Source organism: Protopterus annectens, chromosome 3.part0 (genome assembly GCF_019279795.1).
Source record: "Protopterus annectens isolate FY-2018-M chromosome 3.part0, PAN1.0, whole genome shotgun sequence".
Classification (NCBI taxonomy): domain Eukaryota; kingdom Metazoa; phylum Chordata; order Ceratodontiformes; family Protopteridae; genus Protopterus; species Protopterus annectens.
This window is the reverse complement of record NC_056731.1, coordinates 1,519,308,676-1,519,334,684: the sequence shown is the minus strand read 5'-3', so window position 1 is coordinate 1,519,334,684 and position 26,009 is coordinate 1,519,308,676. Positions and strand designations below refer to the sequence as shown.

The window sequence follows — 26,009 nt, the reverse complement described above, 5'->3', positions numbered from 1 at the left end:
GTGAATCTGGGACCCTGTAGTACCTATCTGGCTTAACTGGTGCAGGTGGTAAAGAATCAGGAGACAAAATGGATTCAGAAAAAACATCCTCAACAATATCTAGTACAGGGGGAATAGCAAGCACCCTGTGTTGAGGCAATAAAAGAAAATCTCTGAGCCTTTTCTTGAATTCAGAATAATCTTGGCTCTCCCAATGGAAATGCTCTCTCATGGTGTGCAGAGTTTCCCCAAAGGAATAATCCTCAGGAGGAGAGGCTGAAGGGATAGATTCTTCAGCATCAGAATCCTCATAGGGAAGAAGAGAAAATCCCTGTTCTGAAGAGGAATCAGTGGAAATAGAAACCTGGTCAGAGGAATCATAGTCAGTATCTTGCCTAGGCCTTTTATCAGGAGGGGGATGGGAACCCCTGATCAGAGTAATTAGGTCCTCGGCCATTTTAAGCATCTGTTTCTTTGGTATGGATGACTGTCCAGGTGAATGCTGTACTTGTTTCTTTGTCTTTATAGGTGTTTTAGACTTTGCCTTGGCTGTTGAAGTAGTCCTGATAGTAAGCTGTGTAGGTCTGAAAACACCCTCAGAAGCCGATGCCTGCTCAGCGGCTCTGGACCAATCTGAGGGAATAGTCTCCGTAGGCCTAATACCTTGAGTTTCCAGAGGCCTAGTTGTCTCCATGTGGGAGTCAGAGGCAGCCTGTGGCTCTGAGGTAGCGGGTGTCAGGGGCTGCGAAAGCGCCTCACTGAGAACCGGCGATTGGCCTAGAAGAGGCGTCATCATCGGTTTTGGACCTCGGATGCCTGTCCTTTTCTTTATGAATTCCAGTCATCAGTTGTTCCAACGGCATTATATAATTAAACCTTCGGCCAAAGTAATGTAAAGCAAAATCAAACCGACGCTTAATAGTGCACTGGTTGAATCTAGCGCAAAACCGACAACTAGCAACGTCGTGGTCGGGGCCTAGGCAAGGAATACAGTAAGAGTGAAAATCCTTATGAGGTATTTGCTTCCCACAAGAAATACAATTGTTAACTTTTATTGACATCGGTCTGGAGCAAGAAAAAGTTTCCCCAGTGGGGTACTTAGCTTTATAGAAGACTTCGGTTCTGAAATTCAATTTTGAAAATCTCAGGAGTTGGCCGACTGGCACTTGCAAATGGCTTTTTCTTCGGGCACCGCGCGGCAAAAAAGACTGAAGAAAATGGCGTCAGCTGCATCTTTTATACCCTTGGTGCACTGACGTCAGGGAAGAGGGGACAGCAACCGACATCGGACCAGGACTTTGGAATTCAGGCAGACTGTGGGTAGCCTGCCAGCAGGATAACCCAAGTGTAATGACTGCAACAGTGAAACATGATGAACATCAAAGGCTATACCTGTAAACTATGTATCCACACACAAATTGGTTCAGCAGTACTCATACTTATGGGGACATGATAAAATGAAGTACTTAGAAGGGGTTCCTATCACGAAATCAAACAGGCTGAATGGTGAATGGCTTTAACATCAGAAATGCCATTCATCAATATATTTTTTTGTGAGATTGCGGTACAGTGAAGATTGGAAAATTTGCCCTTTCCTCACTGTAGTGCAATCCCGGAGTTGGTATATATAATTAGCAAGGGTGAGGGTCAGCCCCCCACAAGATCAACTTTGAGGTATGGCATTTTTGATGTTTAAGCCGTTCGCTCTCCAGTCTTTTTGATTGTGTAATATAGAGCCCTTAGAAGTATGGGTTAAAGAGGATTCTGTTATGGCAGCTAAGGATATGTGGAAAGAGAGTAAACAAAAGATAATAAAAAAGAAAGGAAATGGAAGCTCTTGTTTATGGATATGCATAGCAAGATACAAATGCTCAATGTTTTTAGTTCCTTTAGTTTTAAACACAAGTCAGGCATATTTTATTAACCTTATCAGGCGAGAAGTTGTGGATAGCAATTACGTGAGGGGAAGGGGGAAAGAGTCAATGGGGATGTTGATATTTCCAACAGAGCACGGTGGATTGGGATTACCTGATTTGAAGGAATATTTGAGAGCTACACAGTTAAGGCTCCTATACATAGAACAACAAAAGCTATAATTCAAAGTGGAAAGTGATGATGATGATGATGATGAAACAGGGGAAGCTCAAAAATAAAGAGAAAATTGGATTTTGGATACAAAATGTTATATTCATAAATAAGAACTAAGCCAATACAGGAAAGGAGAAAGGAGATTCTGCTGATCGGGATGACTGCAATTAGGGGGTGCAGAGAATAGGCAATTAGAGGCAGGAATTTACTGGAGAGAACTGGTAAAGGAATCAAGTATCAGAAGTAAAGCATTATAGAGGGAAACGTAATACAATGGGAAGAAGCTATGAATACATTTGGATTGCAGGCTAGAGATGACCATCTCTATAAAGGATTGATATCAGACTATAGGCAAACGGAAAGGGATGGGGAATCCTAAGTGAAAGACCAGCACTGGTAGAGTTTTTAGTCGAATCTAGATGATATACTGCTGTTAAAAAGGGATAATTAGAAGGGCATATAAAACACTGCATGATAATTATAGGAATTAAACAGAGGTTAAAAAAGATTGAGAAGACAGATTAGACAAGCAATTCACAAAGAAACAATGGGAAGATATAGGTATGGCTCCCAATATGCAACAAAGTGTAGAAGATTTAGGATTTTTGTTTGGAAGCATTTGCATAAGTATTTTTACACCCTAACCAAACACCAATGTATTTTCCTCAGGTAGATGGCATATGTTGGAGGAGTGACAGGAAAGAAAGAGGTAATTTCGAACATACTTTTGAGAGTGTAATAAGTTGGCAGGTTTTAAAAATTCCCTACAAACTACTCTGTCAGAAATAATGGGTGAGCAAATTGGTATAACTAAGGAAGTCACTTTTTGAATTGGGATACAGGATCTGAACTGCCTAGTCATGGTAAGGCCATACTAAGTTAAACTATAGTGGCTACCAAAAAAAAAATACTAGAAAATGGAAATCAGTGTCTAAATCAAATGTATTTGAAGTGGTAAATACAGTAAGAGAGATAAAAACTGGAAAAGAGATCTTTAGAAAAGGGTAACAGCAAATTACATAGAAAAAAAAATCAGAATTGTGGGAACAATGCATGCAGAATAATGTTTTGGAGGAGGAAAGAGGTTTAAGGGAAGGCAGGAATTGAGTGAGTTATGTAATGGTGGACTGACAATGACTGTACAGAAGACTACATGTGATGTGTAATGTTTATAACTGAGACTATGTCAATATGGTTTGTTTTCATATATATAAATGTATGATTGCCTGTGTCTTAACTGATAATTCAATAAAACTAATTAAACAAAGGTCTACTTCTTTTTTTCCAAATATGCTGTGGGGCAGGTTGAAATACCAGTACTTGTGGCAATCATGTACACTATGATCTTTTCCCATGCAAAAAAAGATAGGACTTCTGTGTAGGTTATGGCCCAAGATATGATGACCAGAAGATTTTAGTTTTTTTTTAAATTGAACATGAAAACTTTCCTTAAGGAACAAATGAAAACTGAGATATAATCTGTGTGGATGGCATGAAATAACTGAGAAGTATGGGCCTGGGTACTCCATCTACCTTGGTGTGGTATCGTCAAGAAATACACCAGTGGGTTTGCCCATGTATACCTTGTGTGTGAAAGATACAGATCTAAGAACTGTGCGAAAAGAGAAGTCACAGGAAACAGATCTCATCTGTTACTGCAGAGGACTGCTAATGTAAGAAAAGGGAGTTCTACTGAAGATTTCCAGATGTTGTGTTGAAAAATTTGTAGACTATGTCTTTAGTATCAGGTATCATATATGATTTGACAGAATGGCAACTTAATGTGAAAAGGAAGAACTAAATATTTTTATCATCTTGTTGCTAGCATTTTGTATGAATGGTTAAAGATGTCTTACCTCCTCATTCTTGCTGGGGGGCAGATTTTATATGTATGTATAAAATATGGATTAGGTTGCAACTCGGTGTGCACTTTCATGAGTGCAACTCAGTAAGTGGTGTTTCCTGTACAGGATCATTGCCAGTGTAGTTTCTGTTAGTGCAGCTGTGATTCAAAGACAAGAAAATCTGCGTCAGTACCAGGACTTGTAGATTTGCTTAACATGGAATGAACTGTCTGTGCTGTGAATGACATCAGTATCATCCTGATCTAGGAACTATAGCCATGAACCATGTAGAAAAGTCCCACATAGGATGAGTTTCTTACTAGGACCCACTCATTTCAGATCTACCTTTGGTATGGAAGTAACCAAAGAAGCTGCATCTGCCCACTTTCTGAAGTTGGACAGACTTCAGTGACAATTTCTTTTCCCATCTATTTTATTATACTACTCATTCCCACAGTTGCAGACTAGATGAGGCATGACTGTCTAACATGGCGGATTTTATTACTTTCATTTGGACCATCTCTAACTCCTCTTTCTGCGGTCTTAGATTATACAGAGAAGTCCTCTGATGACTGTCTGAAGATATTGCTTTACTGCTTTTCTCTAAGTTCGAAATTTTCATCTGTACAAGAAATCACCTTTACACGTTCAGCTTGGTACTTCTGGTAGTTCAGAATAAGCCTTACAATGAAAACACCAAGTGCAATTGGTCTAAAATAAGAACACTTATTAGCAGACTTGTGGAAAATTCATCCATCATATTACCTGAGTAAAAGAATAAAATAGATGCACTCTACATTTTCCAAATGAAGAACTGAAGCCATTACAAACTGACACTGATATGTTAAAGAAGAAAATGCATCCATGCAACAAATGGTTATGGGGAAAGATAAGACATGAAATGAATGCCTGCCAATGCAGGTTGCATGGAGGGTGTGTGATAGCTAAAGTCAGTATGGGCTATCATCTTAGAGAACCTGTGTCAGTGTCTGCACAGAGATTACTTCTGAAGTCAAAATGTGGTTGAGATATACCATGCCTCACACGGTAAGCCCAAAACTAATCGATTACCAATCATTTCCAGAAGTGATATACCACAGTTCTTTAGAGCAAATTAACCAGTCTCTCATTCTTTATTTACACTTATAACTGTCTCTAAAAAACTCCAAAACACAATCCTTAGCAATCTTCCTGCAACTTCAAATCCTTTACATTGTATTACTGAAGCATCATTGACACTATGTTAACAAACCTTATGTGTACTGAAAATAACTACACTCAATGGGATAGCTACCTTCTGATGCATGGTAACTGGTGGAATGCAAACTCTATAACCATAAGTCCCCAAAAACACAAGTCATGGAATGTTTATCCATTAATCAGCTATACTGCAAGACTGCAGTTGTGCAAGTCATATTGTTTCAACTTTGCACTGTGTTTCTCTTTCCTTTGTGTGACTGTAGAGTAACAGAGTAAGCACAGGAAGGTGAGGGGGATAGACCACTTTATTACTGATGTCACCAACAATATCAGCAGGAGTGTTGTTTGATGAGTTTAACTCATTTAGTTTGCTGACAGTGGATTCAGATGCCACAAATGATCTTACTCTAAACCAGAGAAATGCAGTGTATATTTTTTAAAATTAAACAGTGTATCCTTCTTTTCATATAATCAATGTACTTTGTACTGACAAAATACACAGGGAATCTGGTGTTTTTTTCCAGAGTTAAGTCACAAAAAACACCATCATAAGAGAGAGAAAAAATGCAACGCTCTTCCTGTGTACAACAGCCATTTCACGACGGTGAGGATAATGAACATGCCTACCATTCACTTCCACCTCCTTAGACTTACCATAAAATTAACAAAAGTAACAATAAGCATTTTTGTACTTTGAATTTTAACACTACTAGTCTAGCTTATCAGGGCAATCATGAATAGTTGTGATATGTTAAAACCCAACATTAAAAATAATACTTCAATGGGACTAGATAATATACCAGGCTGCATTCTCCTCGGTGCCAAGTATGCACTATTTGTGCTTCTGCTTAAAGTATTAAATATCGACCTATTCACAGGATTTGTGTTCCAAGCCTGGGGAGCAGTCACAGTATGTCCCCTACACAAGGGCAGCTCCTCTATAGATCTAGGCAATTATAACCCAATAAACGTCACCAGCCTTATAGCAAAGCAATGGAACACATCATAGCCAAATTCATTTATGCAGACATAGTCAACTTAAATGATCTAGACTCATATCAGTTTGGTTTTGTGAGGGGCAGGTTCAGTCTCTGGAACCCAATAAACTCCTTTGAAGAGGTTACAGAAGCGTGGACAGTGATCAGTCACAGCACACTGCTTATCTTTTTTTAAACACCTTTAATAAATTATCATGGCAAACATACATTAAGAGAAAAAGAAAACAAATCATATTAACACTATTCCCTTTGCATACATTACACATCACTTACCCTTTCTTTACTTTCGTAATTATCATCACTAAAACATTACATAAATTGCTGAATTTCTGCCTTCACTTAAACATCACTTCTTCTGAAAAGTTTTTCTAAATCTATTGCTTCCACAATTTCCATTTATTTCTATGTAATTTGCTCCTTCCTTTTTCCAAAGATCCCTCTTTCAGTTCTTTTATCTCTTTTATAATATTCAGTACTTCAAATGCAATTGATTTTGACTTGATTTTCATCTTCTAGTAACTGCTTTTATGGCATCCCAACAGAATTAAACCTAAAAAGGCCTTACTAAGTCTAGGCAATTCAGATCATGTGTCCCAGCTCAAATAAATCACATCCTTGTTTATAGCCATTTGCTCACCCAAATTTTCTGACAGAACTCTATAGGAAAAGGTCGGCCAACTCATTACACTCCCAAAACACATGTTCTCGGTTACATTTTTCTTCCAAATTATACCTCCAATATTTACAATCTACCTCAGGAAAAATTCTATGAGGTCTGCTTGGAGTACAAAAATAATACGTAAACACTTCAAAAATCCTCATCCTTCTGGACTTTGTTGCATACTTGGGAGCCATACATATGTCCTAACATTGTTCTCTTGTAAATTGCTTTTCCAGTCTCTCTTCCCCATCTTTTCAAATCTCTTCTCTTTGATTCATATAGTTATCATGCAATATTTTATATGGCCTACTAAATATCCCTTTTTCTAACAGCATCTACTGTTCTAGATTCAGCTAAAAACCCCACCTACGTAGACTTTTACTTAAGATTCCCCCATCTGTTTACCTTTGCCTATACAATATTAATCCCCAGTAGGGAAGGCAGTCACTAGCCTACTGTCCAAGCATCCTCTTGGCTCCATCTCACTTATTACTTTTTCCTCTCTAGTTATTTGCTCCCAACACCTTGGTTCCTTTGTGAGCTTTCTCTAGTAACCAAACAAATGTGGAGAAAGTGCCAAAAGCAGAAAAATAAACTGTAGAAGGAGGCACTAAAAGACAACCAGAGTACTATCCACTTTTAAATGACATACACAGCAAGACACAAACATTTGTTTGGTTGCTTGATTGGGATTTTCTGTGTATATCAACTGTGTTTTAGATGTTGGCACTCTCATCTGAGGAAGTTACTGTGACAAAAACACAGTGATTCAGTTAATGCATTCTTATGTTTGTGTCTTGCTGTGTACTTCATTAAAAAGTGTTGTACCTCCTTCTGCCATTTTCTCTAGTAAATATAGGCCTCCTCTAACCTATTTTCTGTACTCCTAACTCACAGTCATCATTACCAACAAAATTGCCTTTCTCCATTTTCATGCTGGCTTAGTTCTTAGAAAACTGTCTGATACTTATGGATATAATATTATGTACAGTAGGTATTATTTTCCTTAACAAGCTGCAACCAAAATCCTACTATCTCCATTTCTTGAACCCTGCCCCCACTTCATTATAGGTTCATAGGTTCACAGGTAGGTACTAGGCTATCTGCCCAAGGGCATTTATAAGCCTAGCCAGTGTGTCAGCTTTCGCCGCCCCATTGATTAATTAACTGATCCTCTGTCAAGCAGAGCCAATGAAGTGATCCCAGGGGTTTATTTTTTTGTTATCCATCCACTCGTCAAGGTTTCTCTTGAAGAGTGTTAGTGAAGGGCTCTGCCTGATGTAATTTGGAATTTTGTTCCAAAGCATGGGGAGTTTCTGTGACAGGAAGCAATCCCTCCAGCATGTTCTATTTATTGTTGTGGTGAGGTTTAGCTCACTAGAGCACATGGCTCTCAGTGACTTGGATTTCTTTAGGTGGAGCATGTCCATCAATTCTATGTTGGACATGGCTTTGTAAGTCATGCAGAGATCACCTCTGAGTAAGCGATATGCCACTGAGTACAGCTGGAGTTTTTTCAGTCTGGCTGCATAGGACATATGTTTGAGACCAGTAATCCTCTTGGTGAGGTACTTTTGTGGTCTTTCCAGCTGTTGGAAATGTCTTGTGAGGTACATCCCAAATGGGGCATTGTACTCTATGATGGGTCTAATGAGTGACGGGTAGAGGGGCACTATAACCTCTTTATTTTTAGATGCGAACCCTTTAGTAATTAGTTGGGCCACATAGAAGGATTTCGTAACTACTTTGGCAATATGATTGTCAAAGGAGAGATTACTATCTACCTGGGTCCCCAGATCTCTTATTACCTACCTACTTTCATATCTAACTTCTCTAGTGCACACTGCAGAGTGCATTCTTTTCAATCTTACCTTTAAGCATCCCTGTTACTAGCACTTTCTCTAATACCTAAAAAGATCATCTCTACTTGACTCCAAGTAGACTTTTCTCTATCTGTTAAACCTAGCACTTGCTCCTACAGTACTTATTACCTTGATACGGCACTCTTATAGATAGCACCCCAAAAAGGCAAACCCCCATTTCTCGGTCACTCACGTCCCCCGGAATCTCTTTTAAAGTTTTTGTCTAGTCCTTCTAGCATGTCGAGGGATCAGTTGCTAGTGTCCTCTCCTGCTCAGCTGGTGAACCTGGGAATATTGAGGCAATGTTACAATTGCCTCATGTACACAGACAACCCTCTCCTCCTCCCACAAAACACAAATACATGAGAAAGATGCAACTATACGGCCAAACTGGAGGCTGAACTCTCTCAACATAGGACTGGCAAGACCAGTCAGGAGGAGAAGGTTACCACACACACTATAGACCCAGTCTCACATAGTACCATCACAACCTCAAATCATACACATAAACACACAAAGACATACTCGGCTCTGATCAAAAATCTACCAAAACAGCAGAGGCCACCAAAGCAGACACCCAAACAACCACCACCTCAGAACACAACACCTGCAACACATAGACCTCACAGTCAGAGTGTCAAACAGTCACAGCCCTTAAGGCCAAACACAATGCCAGACACACTAGTCATTGGTGACTCCATAGTCAGACACACTGACGTCCCGCCACCAGACTGAGTAAGGAGAAGGTCACAGTAAGCTGCCTGTCGGGCTAGAATCCGCCACATAATGCAAGCACTCAGGTCTCTCAACAGCAGGTACAAATATGACTCAGTCATTGTCCACGCTGGTGTAAACGACCTGAGACGCACTCCTTGGACTACATGAAAAGAGACATTGAGGAGCTCTCTGATTATGTAGCCCAGGCAGGTATGACCCTGACCTTGAGCAGTATCCTACCTTCACCAAGAATGATGCCACAATACAGAGATAAGATGATCAGCTTTAACAATTGGCTTAAACTCTGGTGTCATTCAAAGGGGATCCAATGTCTGTCTGCCTGGGATGACATGCTGGACAAGCCACGCTGCTTCTCAAGGGACGGCTTGCACCTGTCACCCTGGGATTCCGGATATTGGCAAAGGCTCTTGCCACCCCATAGTGCCTTTTTAGGCAAGGCTCAAATTCTAAACCTACCACCCTAGAACACAAAAAGGAAAAACTAAGGGTAATGCTGCTCAATGCCAGAAGTCTAAATCTCAAAATGCACGCACTCGAGGCCCTTCTCAGTATGGAGAACATCGATGTCTGTGCAGTGACAGAAACCTGGTTCAAGGCTCCTGAGAGCACCCCAGCACTATCAGGTTTTACCTCTTATCATGCGTTCCGCCCCAAAATCCGGACAATACCAAGAAAGGAGGGGGTATCCATATTCATCAAAGACACCCACACCTCAAGACTGGTGGCAACGCACGATGCATCGGAGACCATCCAGGTGCAATTAACCATAGGCAAGACTACTCTGCAAATTGTAGCATGTTACAGGCCACCCTCACAAACTCAGGAACCTCACATGGCCTTCCTGAAAACACTAGAGGGGATAAATGTATCACCAAACACCATCATACTAGGTGACTTCAATTACCCTAATATAGACTGGGAACACTACTCAAGCCCAAACACCCTAGCCCAAAAGTTCCTGGAATTCATAAACTCAAATGCCATGGAACAACTAGTCACCATCCCCACAAGAGGAGAAAACATACTTGATCTCATCATCACGAACATGGGAGCACAATGTTCAACACCAGAAGTATACCCTCACTGGTGAGATCAGATCACAAACTAATCTCGCTGGAGGTCCTCATCCCCCCCCCACCTTAACCCACAAAGACCACAGCAAAGAACTTCTCAAAGCCGACTTCACACTTCTAAAGACTAGTGTGGTCTCCTTTAAGGCCCCGAGCCGACGGAAAACAGTACTCAAGCCGCTGAATCACTTACAAATGCCTTCTACCAGCACCTGCAGGACTGCATGGATAAGGCAATCCCAAGCAAAACAAAGACTCTTTGTACCAAAGGCAACCGCCCACTCTGGTGGACCCCAGCCATAAACAAACTCTACAACAAAAGGAGGAAGCTACTACAAGATAGAGCAAAATCCTTAAAAGGTAAGACACCCTTGATCATTATAAGTAAAAACTAAGAGCTCTCATAAAATCATCCAAAGCAAATTTTGAGAGAAAAATAGCTAAAGACTCAAAAGACAATCATAAGGCCTTCTTTAGCTATGTTAGAAACCTGGGAGGAAACTCCCAGATATGCTCAGAACTAGTTCAAAATGATGTGAAGATTACTGATCCTACAGACATTGCCAACATACTGGCTGACAGGTTCAGTGCAAACTCCCTACCCAAAAGGAGAGATATCTATACCAAGCGATTGCAGCCCCCCAAACATCTCCAACGCCCAAGTGAGAACTGCTCTCTCCAAAGCAAAAAACACAGCATCCATGGGACCTGATGGTGTCCCTGGCTGTGTGCTCCACGAACTCAACGAGGAATTAAACCCACAGCTAGGACAGCTGTTTAATCATAGTCTTACCTCTGGATACGTACCCAGGGAGTGGCGCACTGCAACTGTGGTCCCACTTCACAAAGGCGGTGCCTCCACCGACCCTGGAAATTACCGCCCATTAGCTTGACAAGCCTTATCTGCAAAGCCATGGAGAGGATCATAATGGACCTCATAAATAAAGACATAGGGAATTTGCAGACTTTGGATCCATCCCAGTTTGGCTTTGTCAAAGGCAGATCATGCCTTCTAAACTTGGTTGACTTTTTCGAAACAGTCACCAAAGCCATTGATGAGGGAAAGGCAGTCCATACAGCCTACCTCGATCTGGCGAAGGCCTTTGATACAATACCCCACTCGGGTATCATTGAAAAACTCATCAGCTTAAATGTTAACCCATACATCACAAGATGGGTTGCAAACTGGCTGAGTGACAGAACCCACAGGGTCAGAGTTGCTGGCGCCATGTCAGACTCAAAGCCTGTCACAAGTGGTGTACCACAGGGCTCAGTCCTGGGCCCACTCTTGTTTGGCATCTACTTTTCCAAGTACAAGCAAACACAGGAGGGTTATGGCTGACAAAGTTTGCAGATGACTGCAAACTGGGCCATAGTAGAAAACACATCTGACACAGATATCCTTCAGAAGGGTCTCACAGAAACGGATAACTGGTGCCAGAGCCATGGCCTAAAGTTAAATGCCAAAAAATGCATAGTCATACCCTTCGGGAAAAACAAGGTTACCCCTAGATACCAAATAGGTGGCAATCCACTGAGTACAGAAGAAGTTATCAGGGACCTGGGGACCCAGGTTGATAGTAGTCTGTCATTCGACACCCATGTAGCTAAAGTAGTTAGGAAGACCTTCTACATTGCCCACCTTATCATGAAGGGATTCTCATCTAGATCAAGGGAGGTCATAGTCTCCCTATACTCATCACTCATCAGACCAATGATTGAGTACAATGCCCCATTCGGAATGTATCTGACCCGACACTTGCAGCAGCTGGAGAGGCCACAAAAGTTCCTCACCAAAAGGATAAAGGGTCTCAAACATCTGTCCTATGCTGCCCGACTGAAAGAACTCCAGCTCTATTCAGTCGCCACCGCTTGCTCAGAGGTGACCTTTGCCTAACATACAAGGCCATGTCAAACCCAGATTTGATGAATATGCTTCACCTCAAAAATCTAGATCCGTCAGAGCCACAAGGGCGGAGACTTAAACCTCGACACGGCTATTAATAGGACGTGCTGGAGGGATAGATTCATCACCCAAAGACTCCCTATGCTGTGGAATAAAATCCCGGTATATGTGAGGCAGAGCACCTCGCTGGCCTTGTTCAAGAGAAATCTTGACCAATGGATGGGAGATCGCAGATATACCCCAGGGATTACCTCAGTGTCACTGCTCAACAGAGGCACAGCAAAATAATGGGTATAGTTCCCCATACTAAAGGGGTGGCGTAAGCCACAAAACTATGGGCTAGGCTTGTAAATGCCCTCGGGCAGATAGCCTAGTATGAACCTATGAACCTATTACCTCTTCTGTATTAAGGGGGCTGCCACCTATGTGGTAATTCCAATTATCACCCCTTTCCACTCTTAATTATAACATTATACTTGTGTTAAGTATGAGCCTTGCTTTAACTGTGTAGCTCTAAAATATCCACTCAACTCAGGTAATCCTACATCACCGTATTCTACTGGAAGGATCAACTTATCCCACTTAACTACTGTCCTCTTCCCCTTCCAGATAAATTCCTTCAACTCTTTATTATTGTCTACAACTTCTCTGGTTGAAAAAACATGCCTGGCCTGTATATAGTATTAAAGAGACTAAAATATTTACACTGTTTGTATCTTACTATCCATACCCGTAAACAAGAACAGTTTCTCAGTTTTTATATCATCTTTTGTTTAGTCTCTTCCCACATATCCTTAGCTATGATTATGCACATTTCTAAATAGTAAATTATATCATGTTCCCATAAATAAGGGTATTGCTGAACCAATTCATGCGTGGGTATATAATTTATGGCTACAGCCTTTTATCTTCAATTAATTTTGTATTGTGAAAACAATTGAAACTGCCTCAAAACATTCCACAACACTGAGATGTCCTTTTGTGTATTTATCAAGTACTAAATAATATCTGCAAATGAAGCCAATTTTTTCTTATTACCATAGCAATTATACCTTTGTATTTCTGAGTAACTTATTTACTTTGTAACGGCTGTAAATATAAAGCAAATAACACTGGGAAAAGAGGGCAAACCTTCCTGGTTCTTCTGGTGAAACACAACTTATCAGACAGGAACCCTCCCCCTTTAATTCTTGCCAGTGATCCTTCATATATCCTACTAATTAGCCTTATTATTATATCAGGGAATGCAAATGCTTCCATTGCCCTACCCAAAATCCCAATTTACTCTCTCAAATGTTTTCTCTACATCAAGACCAACCAACAGCAGCATTATTTTCTTAAATTCAGCTACCCTCTAGATCATCATTGTTCTATTAATGTTGTCAAATGTTTGCTTCCACTCCACAAAAAGCACAATGATTCATATCTATCAATTTTGGCAACACCTTTGCCAGTCATCTAGCTAGTACAGACATAAACAATTTATAATCATAGTTTAAAACTGAAATGGGTGCAATGGGTCTTTACCTTCCTTAGGTAATAGAGTCACCACAGCTTTATCCCAAGATATTGGTGGTTCGCCTCCTTTTAAAATACTATTAAACAACATCTTCCAGATCCTTACTGCTTTCTTCCCTTCTAGCTTCCAAACTTCCACAGGAATATTACTTCTTCCCAGAGACTTTAATGAAGGTTGATTATACATCACCATTTCTATCTCATTCTCCTCCTATCTTTACTGTTAGTTGTTGAGCCTCATCTGCCTCTAACCCTGGCATAATTAAGTCTTCGATATGTACTACCATTTGTGCTCTTTCTCGATCTCCACATCTCTCTGCTTTTTACAAATTTTCATGCAATTTCCAAAATATCTCTAAAACCTCTACAGGACCTCTGGTTATTTTTCATGTTATGTTCTCTCCAATTTTGGTAAAAACCCAAGTCATTGCAATAAATGTTTTTGTGCTGTGGAGTTATCAAAAACAGTTGCTTAACAGCAATCTTTGTAAACTCATGCACATTATCCAGATACTCCCTTATTTTCTCTTTAGTACTCTGCATTTGCATCTCTTCTTGTTCAATGAGACTCCCCTTATTCTGCAATACTTTAACCTAGGTCAGCCCATCTAAATAATTTATATTACTTCTTAACCATATCGTTTTCAATTTTTACTGTTTTAAACTCCATTTTCATTTTATACCACTCACTTGCTATAATTCTAGAAGATATTTCCAGGTTCCCTAATAACTCAAATAATGTCCACTACCCATACCTTAAATTCCTCTTTTTTTAACAGGTAGGTTGGAAAGTACCAGTGTTTCATTTTACTTTATTAACCTGCAGTTTTATTTTAGTTTTTATTGGCATACGATATGAAACAGTTATTGAATGTGTGTCAAAGCTTTTAGTTGAATGCAAATGTTCCTGTGAAATATAAGTTCTATCTAGTCTAGCCAAAGGCTCTAGATATGAAGCCTTGGGGAATAGTATATATATTCTATCCAAGTTCCTATTATTCAATTCACATCTTCCATATCAAGTATTTTCATAAGTTTCTTCAGAAATGTACCCTTGTTATTTTTTTCCCTTCTAGGTCCCCAGATACATCCTCACTATTGCAAATCAAGTTCCAGCCTCCACTATTTCATATTTCCTGCTAAAGCTGATTGTTTCTCCCCAAAATTTCTTAAGCTCCATAACAGCAGTTTTTGGTAGAATATAAATGCATGCCAGTATAATCCTCCTCCCTTGCCAATAGCACCTTACTACCACAAAACTATTACTGTCTTTTTTCATCTTCTATTCCTAGTGGATCCTCTCTAGCAATTGATGTAATTACTCCCCTTTTGCTTTGTCCTTATTATTCTGATGATATCCACCCTGAAATCCGTTTTTTGTCAAATTCAAATGCTCATTTCTTTCCAGATCCATCTCCTGCAACACTGCTATTTGCAGTCTGCATTTCTTAATATAATTCAATGCTCTTTCCTTTTTGTCTATACCTGTAAAGCCATTTGCATTCCAAGATAATATGGATAACATAACAATTATGATAAAAAGCTACTGTTCCCTCCTGTTACACATGGCAGTTTTTTTGGAATGTGCATTTCCAAGTTTTGTATTACATTAATGTTTGGGAGGATGATCTTTTGTACAGTTGTTTCTTCTCATCTCCATTTGAATGTGTCACATTTAAGACATTTTGTTTTAATGAAAATGCTCAAACAAACAAAAAAATAGCTATACAAAACACCCCATCCCTTAACTTGTAACAAGCACAGAATATTATGTACAACTTCAAAAATGAAGTTTAACCCTTAAGATTAGAACAAATGCCGTGAATTGACAGCAGCACCCACAGGCAATTAATTAACCTTAAATTAATGAAACAAATGCTACAGCCTGAGTTCCCACTTACATTGACTGCTGTCTGTTCTTTTCTTATCTTTATTCCCCTCCTAGATAAGAAAAACAGCTTGTATGCTTTTAGAAGATGAGGTTTTCACCCTAAGAAAAAGTGCACTGGTTATCTAAACAGAACTAAACTATCCTCTGTTCTGTTAACTGCACTGAAGTATTAAGGTTGATAGAGAAACTGCTGTCTCTTATTCATTTCCCATAAATTCAAACTTTAATTTTTTTCATGAACTGCTTGCTATTGTATTTTAGAGTTTTGCATTTCCTTCATCAAAGAGTGCTCAGAACTCTCAAAATTAATTGCTTACACCTGCAAACAGCTTGTCTCCATGGAGCTAGTTAAGTAGTTAAGTTAAAGTACTCAGCAATGAATCTTTCTAAATTTAATGCAAAGCAGCATGTACATTTGTCTTCAGACACAGACTTAGTGACTCCCGCTGAACATCCGTTAATGGAAGAAAAACAAGCTAATATCTTTGCAATTGTAAGAAACTGAGCATTTTTAGTGGCTTTCATCATTTTGTCATATTTTTACATCCTATTTGCAAAAAGCACTTGTTTACAGCTTAAGACAAATTAAACTTTTAACCCTTGTAAAACTAAGAAATGTATCTTAATTCTACATATAATGCAATCAGTCCACATTTACAACCCACCCCAGCAGCCCAAGATCAGATTATATTAACATTAAACTTGCTTTTGTCCAGCCTTTCTTCTCTTGTTATACTGTAAAGTGTATACTTCTTACAACTAAAAATACTTGTTTACTTTAATATCTTTAATACATATAAGTCAATGAAAAGACTCCCCCACATGTAAAATATCAGACTACACACTATATAAGACTGCTTCACTATATATATATATATATATATATATATATATAAAACATGCAGTTTATATCATTAAATGTTCTATACAAATAATAAGAAAAATGTTTTAATTAAGAGACACTTTTTTTCCCTTTTAGTGTCTAAACATTAATGACAAAGTGGGGTATATGCTTTACAGTTCACCTACAAGTTCAACAGAGTCAACAAAAGTCCAGACTTTTTTGTCCACTTTATCTTGCAAAAACATATTTCACAAATGTGACTGATGCTTTATAGTATCCCATTTATTCACCAGTTTCACTACTGCTGGTCTTCTTCCTGCTTATCTCCATTCCCCACCACCAGACTCTGGTTCAAGTCCCACATACTCCTGATTCTTTTAATCAATTTCTGTACTTTTTTTCTGTCTCTCAAGCATTTTCCTTTGAAACAGTGTAAAAGGTTTCTCAATGAACCTTACTGAAGTCAACTCACGTTTTGTCAGACACAGTTTTTTTTATTTCCTCCTCAGCCTGTTCAGCATCAAAATTTGACTTTGATCCTCTAGGAAAAAATACCCTGAAAACACCTGCCTCTCTACATTCCCTGATAGTTGGGAAATATTTGCTTTTCTTCTTCCTAGTGTATAGTAATAATCATTTTTTTACAACACTCTACTTTTTCAATTTTTAATATTTTGGCCTTCTGCCACAGTTTTGTCAGGATAGTCTCTTTCTGCTGGTAGGATTGAATATGTACTAATATAGGCTTTGGCTGCTTTCTAATGGCCAGGTTTGGAGCATACACTCAATGTGCCATATAGCCTACTGCTTACCTTTATCTGGTCAGTGGTTATGACACTATAGCCCATGCTGGTACTGTTAGTAAAACAGACAGCGTAAACCCCTATGATATCCACTGGATTGTAAATCACCTATCAAACAGATACCAGATTGTGAAAGTTCCTGGTACCCTCTCTGAAAGCACAGTTGTAAATAATGGGATATCAAGACATCAGTACTGGAGCCTCTCCTGTTTGGCATACATTTTGCAAACATCCAGTTCAATATTCCACAAGTGTTGCTGACCAAGTCTTACATCTGCAAGTTGGGCACTATTATCTGCTCATCCAATGATACTAAATGGCTCTAGTAAGGACTAGATTATGTACATCCCTGGTGTACTGAAAACTGTCTCATGTTACATGCAAAACAATGCAAAATACTGGTATTCAGCAACAGAAAAAGCTGTTGCCACCTCGTATGTTACAAATGGTATGCCTCTTCACCTCTTCATACAGGCACGATCATAAGAGACATGGGTACTTATGTAGACAATTCTCTCTCATTCAATCATCATGTTTCCACCACAGTCAGGAAATCCTTCTATCTGGCCCAGTTAATTTTTAAAGGAATATCTTCAAGATCCAAAGAATTCATCCTGCCACTGTACTCTTCCCATGACAGATCCATCACTGAATACAATGCCCCCCTTGGTATCTATAAATCAATGCACATCTCTCAACTAGAAAGGCCCCAAAAATACTTCACCAAGAAAATTAAAGTTCTTACATTTTTAACTATTCTGATAGATTATCACAATTCTTATAGTCAGTAGCTTACATGCTGCTCAGAGGTGACCTGTGTCTAGATTTTTGAACCATGAAAGACTCAATCCTATTTGACCTAATGTCGGTTTGCAAGACCAGTAGCTCTACAAATACCTACACTAGGGACCTAAACATTATCAATAAATAAAAAAGACTTACTGGACAAATAGGTTCTTAACTCAATGTACTCCCAGCCAGTGGAATAAGTTAATCACTATAGGTCAAATAAGTAATACTCTGACTACATTTAAGGCTAGTCTTTATGATTTGATGTGTAGGCACAAATTTACGCCAGTCCTGTCATGTATACTCTTGCTCAGAGTGTTTGACAAGGGAGGTGTGAACTTGTAAGTTTATCTACATAAAGGAGTATATGGCTAGACATCTTAAGGTCCTAATAATCCCTTGCATAGTACAACATCAATATAATCTCAGTAGCTAGTGACAAAGAAACCATTCAGACAGGGCATGACTATACAAAGGAATTAGATATGGCTTTAATGATTCTTTGATTATGCACACCAAAAACAAGAACGTCCAGTGAACAGTATAGTAAAGCTACATTTCAGTATTTTAATTAACACTGTATTGTTTTATAAGTAACATTTTTCTAGCTGTCCAATTGGTCCACTAAAAAGGAAAAGGAGAAGGCTCTGTGAATATAAATAGACCATCTGCTTCTGTAAATGGCAGGTCAGAATTTGTGTTCCGCAATTAATCCTGCTGTTGATATTTTCCACCAACTGGACTATGCATGGGATTGTTCTTATATCTTACAGCCAGCCATAATACATTTCACAAAAAGATCTGTACATATGCCATTTGTCTTAGATACACTTTGCTCAAAAGAAAGATTACCATAATCAAAGATAATGCAATGAAACTAGATGAAGGGACTCAGGATATGAACATACAATTTATTTAACTGTCATACATGATGCCACAGGTGACATCTTTATTAAAGCACCAAAGAGGTGCATGGTAGTAGAGCAGCAGATTACTGAACAGTTTTAGGATCTTGATGGATTAAATGGGGAATGTTGGAGATAGTGTCATCTAATTATACATACTTTTCTACATTAACTACTAATTAAAAAACTTCATGTAGGTAGTGTAGCTGGTGAAGTACTTCCCACTGCAAAGTTTTACTCACCAGTTATTGCTGCCATTTTATTTAAAATAGAAGGCAAGCAAATATTTAGTTACAGATTCGAAATGAAATCATTCCAAGGCACACCAGAACAGATGTAAATACATAATGCACTTTCATTTATAGTCACACATCTGCTTTAACAATACATTATCAGTCAGCAGTCTTCTTGGCTATCAGTTTTTGGACATTCAGCCATAAACAGTCTATATTCCATCCTGACAAACATTACTAGAATGGGATTGCTCAGTATGGCATTAAGATGCATCATATCAGTAAGGCATACTTTCTAATGACTCTAGAATTCTTTTCCGTTCTTCTGCTGGAGGCATATTAGGATTAACTCCATCTACTCTTCTTTGTATCATTATTTCATGCTGAAAAAGAAAGAAACATCATTGAACTGAGTCTGAATAATGCCTCCATAAATGACCTGCTTCATTACAGATATTCAATAACATGATAACTTTAAAGTTGCACATGTAGGCTCTCTTCTTCCTGTGTCTAACACACAGGAGCAGTATAATTTAGTTACTCTACCACACTGGTCTACAAATTACTAAATCACACAATCAAAGGAGATAAATACACAAAACAAGATTAATAAACAAACTGTATAATGTGCGAGAGATATACATTTTGAAAGTGTCAGACTCAGTGCAGTTCAATTCAAGCGCTACAGATTTTAAAACTGTCACTATGGAAACAGTGAAGCATCTACAAGAAAAGTGGGCAAACAGGCACTATATGTTGTAGATGCTGTGATGATGTGAGGCACTGATGGCTATGCCAGGAGAAGTAGGGCAGTGGATGTGTAACATATGCCAGCACAGTTATTTGAAATTTAGTACAGAATTCTATGTTATTTGTATATCAAACTGATTTTTACATACGTTTGTACTGAAAATGGATTTGTAAAGTTGCTTGTGTTAAAATTGTACCAACAGTGTGCCCTGCTGGCCAAAAAAGAAATATACATGTATTATTGTAACTGAATTAAATGTATATATTGTAACAGAGAATAGTGGAAGAGAACAGGTTAATCTCAATCTACCTGACTTTGAGAAGTAGAAAGAAATTAAATTACTGGGCCTAGGCCATAAAGAAATTTTCTTACAGTTTTGAATGAAGCCAGAGATGCAATGTCTGTAAGAAGCATGGTTTGTTAGTCTCTGTAGGAGGAGTAAAAGTTTATAATTGTTTTATGACTTCCAGAAGCTGCACCAGATCTAAGCAATGCTCTTGTGTGTATACTTATCATAAATGTAGATGTTCGAGTGTATTCACTGTTGCAGTCATCATACTTGGGTTATCCTGCCAGGGGTAACCCTCAGTCGGCCCGAATACCAGAGGCTTAGTATTTCTTCTTCAGTTGCTGTCGCTCCAGGACTGACATCAGGTCGTCAGTGGTATAAAAACAGGCAGCCGATGCCATTACATCAGTTTTCTTGCCCCAAATGTCAGGAGCACCCAAATAGGGAGCTAGGTTATGGTGGAATAATACCACCAGTAGAAAGTAAATACCAAATTGCAATGTAAAGAGTGAGGAAGAGAGAGAGAGAGAGAGAGAGAGAGAAGGGGGATGGAGGGTGGGAAACCAGGACTGCAACAGTGAATACACTCAAACATCTACATTTATGGTAAGTATACACAACTGTACTATGTTCTTTGTGTTTCACTGCTGCAGTCATCACACTTGGGTTGATTCCCAAAGCTAAAGAAATGGGTGGAGGCAGTCAAGAAGAGTTGGGGCTGGCTAGTATGTCCTGCAGGACTGTGGTTGCAAAGCCTGCATTGGATTTGGAAAAGATAGGCAAGTGGTAATGCTTGGTGAAGGTATGAACAGAACTCCATGTTGCAGCCTCCAGGATGTCCCTGGTAAGGACCCCTCTGAGAAAAGCTGAAGAGGTGGAAGTTGCCCTAGTGAAATGTATTCTGACCCCCTGTGGGGGTGATTTCCCATGGTGTTTGTAACAGAAATGGATACAGTATGCTATCCATTTGGAAATGGTTTGTTTTGATATGGCCTTGCCCTCTGCCCCTGCTGCAAAGATGACTAGTAACAAATCAGATTTCCTAAAGGGCTTAGTCCTATCCAGGTAGAATCTGAGTTGCCTGTGCACATCTAAAGAATGCAGGATCCTTTCCCCCTTACTTTCAGGTTTGGAGAAAAAGGTGGGCAAATCAATAGATTGCTTGAGAACCACACTGAACACCACTTTAGGCATGAAAGTTGGGTTAGTCCTGAGATAGACTCTGTCAGCATGAAAAATGATGACGGTTCCACAGCCATGAGTGCTTGCAGCTCAGACACTCTTCTAGTTGAAGTGATGGCCAAAAGCAACGCTGTTTTCCAAGAGAGGAATTTTAACCCTGCTGAAGCTGCAAAAAGTCTTTAACTGTTTGCATAGATTTAGCTTTTTCTTCCATCTTTTTTAAAACCTCTTCTGTCTTGGTGCAAAACAGATTGTCTTTGTTCAGTAGTGCGCCCAACAATTTTGATTTGACATGATCTGGCAAGGTCTGTTCCTTAAGCCAAACATGCCTTCTAAGTACAGAAACTATGACTGCTGCCCTGCAGGATGCTTCTAGGGCGTCAAACCCACATTGCAGGGTATGCTTAGTAACTTGGCTTGCAGAATGCATAAGTTCCTGTATTTTTTTATTTTCTGCACAGTCTGGAAAGGTAGATAATTTTTGTTTAATAAGTTCCATAGTATGTTGCTGGTATTTCAGCATGTGGAACTGACAATTTAATGCTCTAATGGCAAGAGTTGCAGAGGTGTATACTTTTTTACCCCATCTGTCTAAAGCTTGGGAATCCCTGTCCAAAGGGGTAGGATTCTTAGCTGTGGTTGCTTTTATTCCTTTTGGTCCTTGGGAGACGACCTCTGGGTCAGCAATAGGATTTTTGAAAAGAATTTGTCTGTGTCAGGGACTCTGTAATACCTGTCAGGTTTCCTGGGAGCAGGAGATAAGAGCATCAGGAGTTAAACTGGATTCCATGAAAACATCATCCACAACGTCCAGAACAGGAGGAATAGCTAATGGTCTGTGCTGTGGTAAACCTAAAAATTCCCTGAGTCTCTTTTTGGACTGAGGATAATCCTGACATTCCCAATGAAAATGCTCTCTCAAGGTATGTAGGGTTTCACCAAAAGAAAAATCCTCTGGAGGAGAGGCAGAAGGAATGTATTCCTTTGCATCTGAATCCTCATAAGCAGATAAGGGCATGTCTTCATAATCAGAAAAGTACAGTTTTGTACCTACCATAAATGTAGATGTTCGAAGATCCACATTGCTGCAGTCCTTACACTTGGGTAGTCAACTGTCCTCGGTCGGCCCGAATATCAAAGTATAAGGCTGACGTCGGTCAAGGCGCATTTGACTGACATCAGAACGTCAGGGTACAAATGCGCATGACCGACGTCATATCCTCAGTCTTTTCTTGCCCCAGATGTCAGAAGACCCTAAAAATAAAGGTCAAAACCAAAAGACAGCAAACAAACAACCAACCACCCTTGCACTAATTATATGTACAATATATACAATATACACAATATTTACAACCCAACCCACACAACCACCTCTAACTACAGAGGGAAGGAGGAGGAATTGGACTGCAGCAATGTGGATCTTGAACATCTACATTTATGGTAGGTACAAAACTGTACTATGTTCTTCATCTCACATTGCTGCAGTCCTTACACTTGGGTAGAATCCCAAAGCAGAGGTAAGGGAGGATGGCCAAACTACAAGGAAGCAGGAGCTGCCAAAATGCCCTGCAAAACAGCAGTGGCAAAACCAGCCCTGGATTTAGAGTAAAGTGGTAGGTGATAATGCCTAGAGAAAGTATGCACTGAACTCCAAGTAGCTGCCTCCAAAATATCCTTGGTTGCCACTCCTCAAAAAGGCTGTCGAAGTGGCAGTAGCCCTAGTGGAATGAGGCCTAATCCCAGCTGGAATCTCCTTGCCATGATGGGAATAACAGAAAGCGATGCAAAACCCAATCCACTTAGAAATAGTTTGTTTTGACACAGGCTTGCCCTGAGAACTCAAAGCAAAAGAAACAAACAACTGCTGAGACTGCCTGAACCCTTTAGTTCTGTCCAAATAATATCGCAACTGCCTGTGTACATCTAAAGTGTGCAAAATCTTTTCCCCTTTATTTTGGGGATTTGCATAAAAAGTAGGCAAATGAATAGTTTGGTTTAAAGCCACACTAGAAACCACCTTAGGCATAAAGGAAGGATTAGTACGCAAAGATACCCTATCCATATGGAAAATCAAGAAAGGCTCAACCGCCATAAGGGCCTGTAATTCAGAAACCCTTCTTGCAGAGGTAATGGCCAACAAAAAGGCAGTCTTCCATGATAAATATTTCAACTCAGAAGTAGCTGCAGGCTCAAAAGGTTGCAGAGTGAGTTTCTCCAACACAAAATTGAGATCCCAAGCAGGAGTAGGAGCTCTACGTGGGGGTCTTATATTCTTTGCCCCTCTAAGAAATTGCTTGAACAAAGGATGAGAAAACAATGGAGGGTCACATTCATAGTGAGCTGAAATTGCTGCAGCATGAACCTTAATAGAAGAGAAGGACAAACCTTTGTCCAGTAACTCAGTAAGATATTGAAGAGCCACACTTAAATTAGGCTCAGAAACATCAAAATCCTTTGCTGCACTCCAAAATAAAAATCTCTTCCATTTATCTGCGTACACTTTCCTTGTACTAGGCCTTCTAGCTTCCAAAATCACATTCATAACTTGTTGTGGAAGTTGAGACCCTCTATGGTTCAAAACAGAATATGCCAGGCTGTTAGGTGAAGAGAGTGAAGTTTGACATTGAGCAAATGGCTGTCCTCCTGTGACAACAGGTGTGGAATCGAAGGCAAAGGCCATGGAGGCTTCCGTACCAGACTTCTCAGTAATGGGTACCAGTGCTGTCGAGGCCAATCTGGAGCTATTAAAATCATCCTTGGCTTGTCCTGTCTGACCTTTAGAAGTACCTTTGGGAGGAGAGGCAGAGGTGGAAAGGCATACACATGAAGATTGCTCCAATTGAAAGAAAGAGCATCCACTTTCCAAGCTGTGGGATGAAACCTTTTCGTGCAAAACTTTGGCAGCTGATGGTTTAGTGGAGAAGCGAACAGATCTATGTCTGGAGTTCCCCATGACACTGTCAATTTCTGAAATACATGAGGATCCAATTTCCACTCGTGGGGATCCGTAATTCGTCTGCTCAACACATCTGCTAAGGAGTTCTGTGCTCCTGGCAGGAACCTTGCCTGAAGATTGAGCTGTAAACTGAGAGCAGTCTCCCACAAAATCATTGCTTGCCTGCATAGAGGATAAGAATGTGTTCCCCCTTGCTTGTTGATGTACCACATGACAGTTGTGTTGTCTGTTAGAATCAACACCTGCCCTGGAAGAAGTAAATCCTTGAAAGCTATTAATGCAAACTGGACTGCTAACATCTCCTTCAGGTTGATATGTAGATGTTGTAGTCTGGCAGGCCACTTGTCTTGTATCCACTTTCCATTCAGATGAGCTCCCCAAGCTTTGTCTGAGGCATCTGTCGTTAAAATCTGACTCGCCTCTGGCCGGGTCACAGAGAGTCCCTTGTTTAGGTGACATTCCTGAGCCCACCACAAAATTCCATTTGAATGCAAGGTATTATTTGAATGACAGTGTCCAGATCGTGGCAGTGCTGTGTCCATACATTTTTGAGATACCATTGCAGCTTCCTCATATGCAGTTTGGCATTGGGAAGCACCAGAATACAAGATGCCATGAACCCTAAGGCTTGAAGGACTGTCCTTGCAGTCAGCCCGGACTGATGAGATAGTTGATGGAAGTAAAGGGAAAGATTCTTTTGTTTGTCCGGGGTTAAAAAGGCCATATGGGATGCTGTATTCAGTCTTACACCCAGAAAGCACATGTCTTGAGAGGGTACTAGACTGGACTTTATTTCGTTCACAGAATACCCCAGGCATCTTAGCACTGCTATCACATATTCCAAATGATGAAGAAGCTCTTCCCTTCCTTGAGCCAGAATCAGGCAGTCGTCCAAATAAGGATAGATCTGTATTCCTTTTAGCCTGAAAAAAGCTATCACTGGAGCCAGAACTTTCGTGAACACTCTGGGCACAGTAGATAAGCCAAAGGGCAATGCAGAGAACTGATAGTGAGAAGTCCCAGCTCGAAAACGCAGATACTTCCTGCAACTTAGTCTGATAGGAACATGAAGGTAAGCCTCCTTGAGATCCAAAGTTACCATCCAATGATCCTTGCCCAGCAGAGGTAAAAGTTGTTGTAACGTCAACATTTTGAACTTGGGAATGTCCAGATAAGTGTTGAGGATAGATAAATCCAAAATTGGTCTCCACGTGTTCCCCTTCTTTGGTACTAGGAACAGGCGAGAATAAAATCCTAGGCCCACTTCTGGCATAGGGACCGGCTGTATGGCCCCTAGTTGAAGTAACAGAGAAATTTGCTTGTGAGCCTCTATTCTTTGTTGAGGAGGAACGTCTGGCATGCCTCTGAAAGGAGGCAAGGTATGGAAATAAAACCTGTAACCTTGGTGTATGATATCCAATACCCATCTGTCTTGGGTAATTAAACTCCAATTTTCTTTGAAAAGTGCCAACCTTCCTCCCAAAGGTGCTGCCAGACGAAAA

General features: G+C 39.9%; 1 protein-coding gene across 6 annotated transcripts in view; it reads right to left on the bottom strand.

The window, feature by feature from the left end:
* Positions 1 to 18,654: 18,654 nt before the first annotated feature.
* Positions 18,655 to 26,009, bottom strand: part of CHCHD7 (coiled-coil-helix-coiled-coil-helix domain containing 7) — a 321,467-nt gene continuing 314,112 nt past the window's right edge. For all 6 annotated transcript variants that reach the window (XM_044065553.1, XM_044065554.1, XM_044065556.1 and 3 more), the window contains one exon: positions 18,655 to 19,712. In XM_044065553.1, coding sequence (XP_043921488.1) covers positions 19,608 to 19,712 — 105 coding nt within the window. In that variant the 3' untranslated portion in view covers positions 18,655 to 19,607. The remainder of the gene's footprint in view (positions 19,713 to 26,009) is intronic.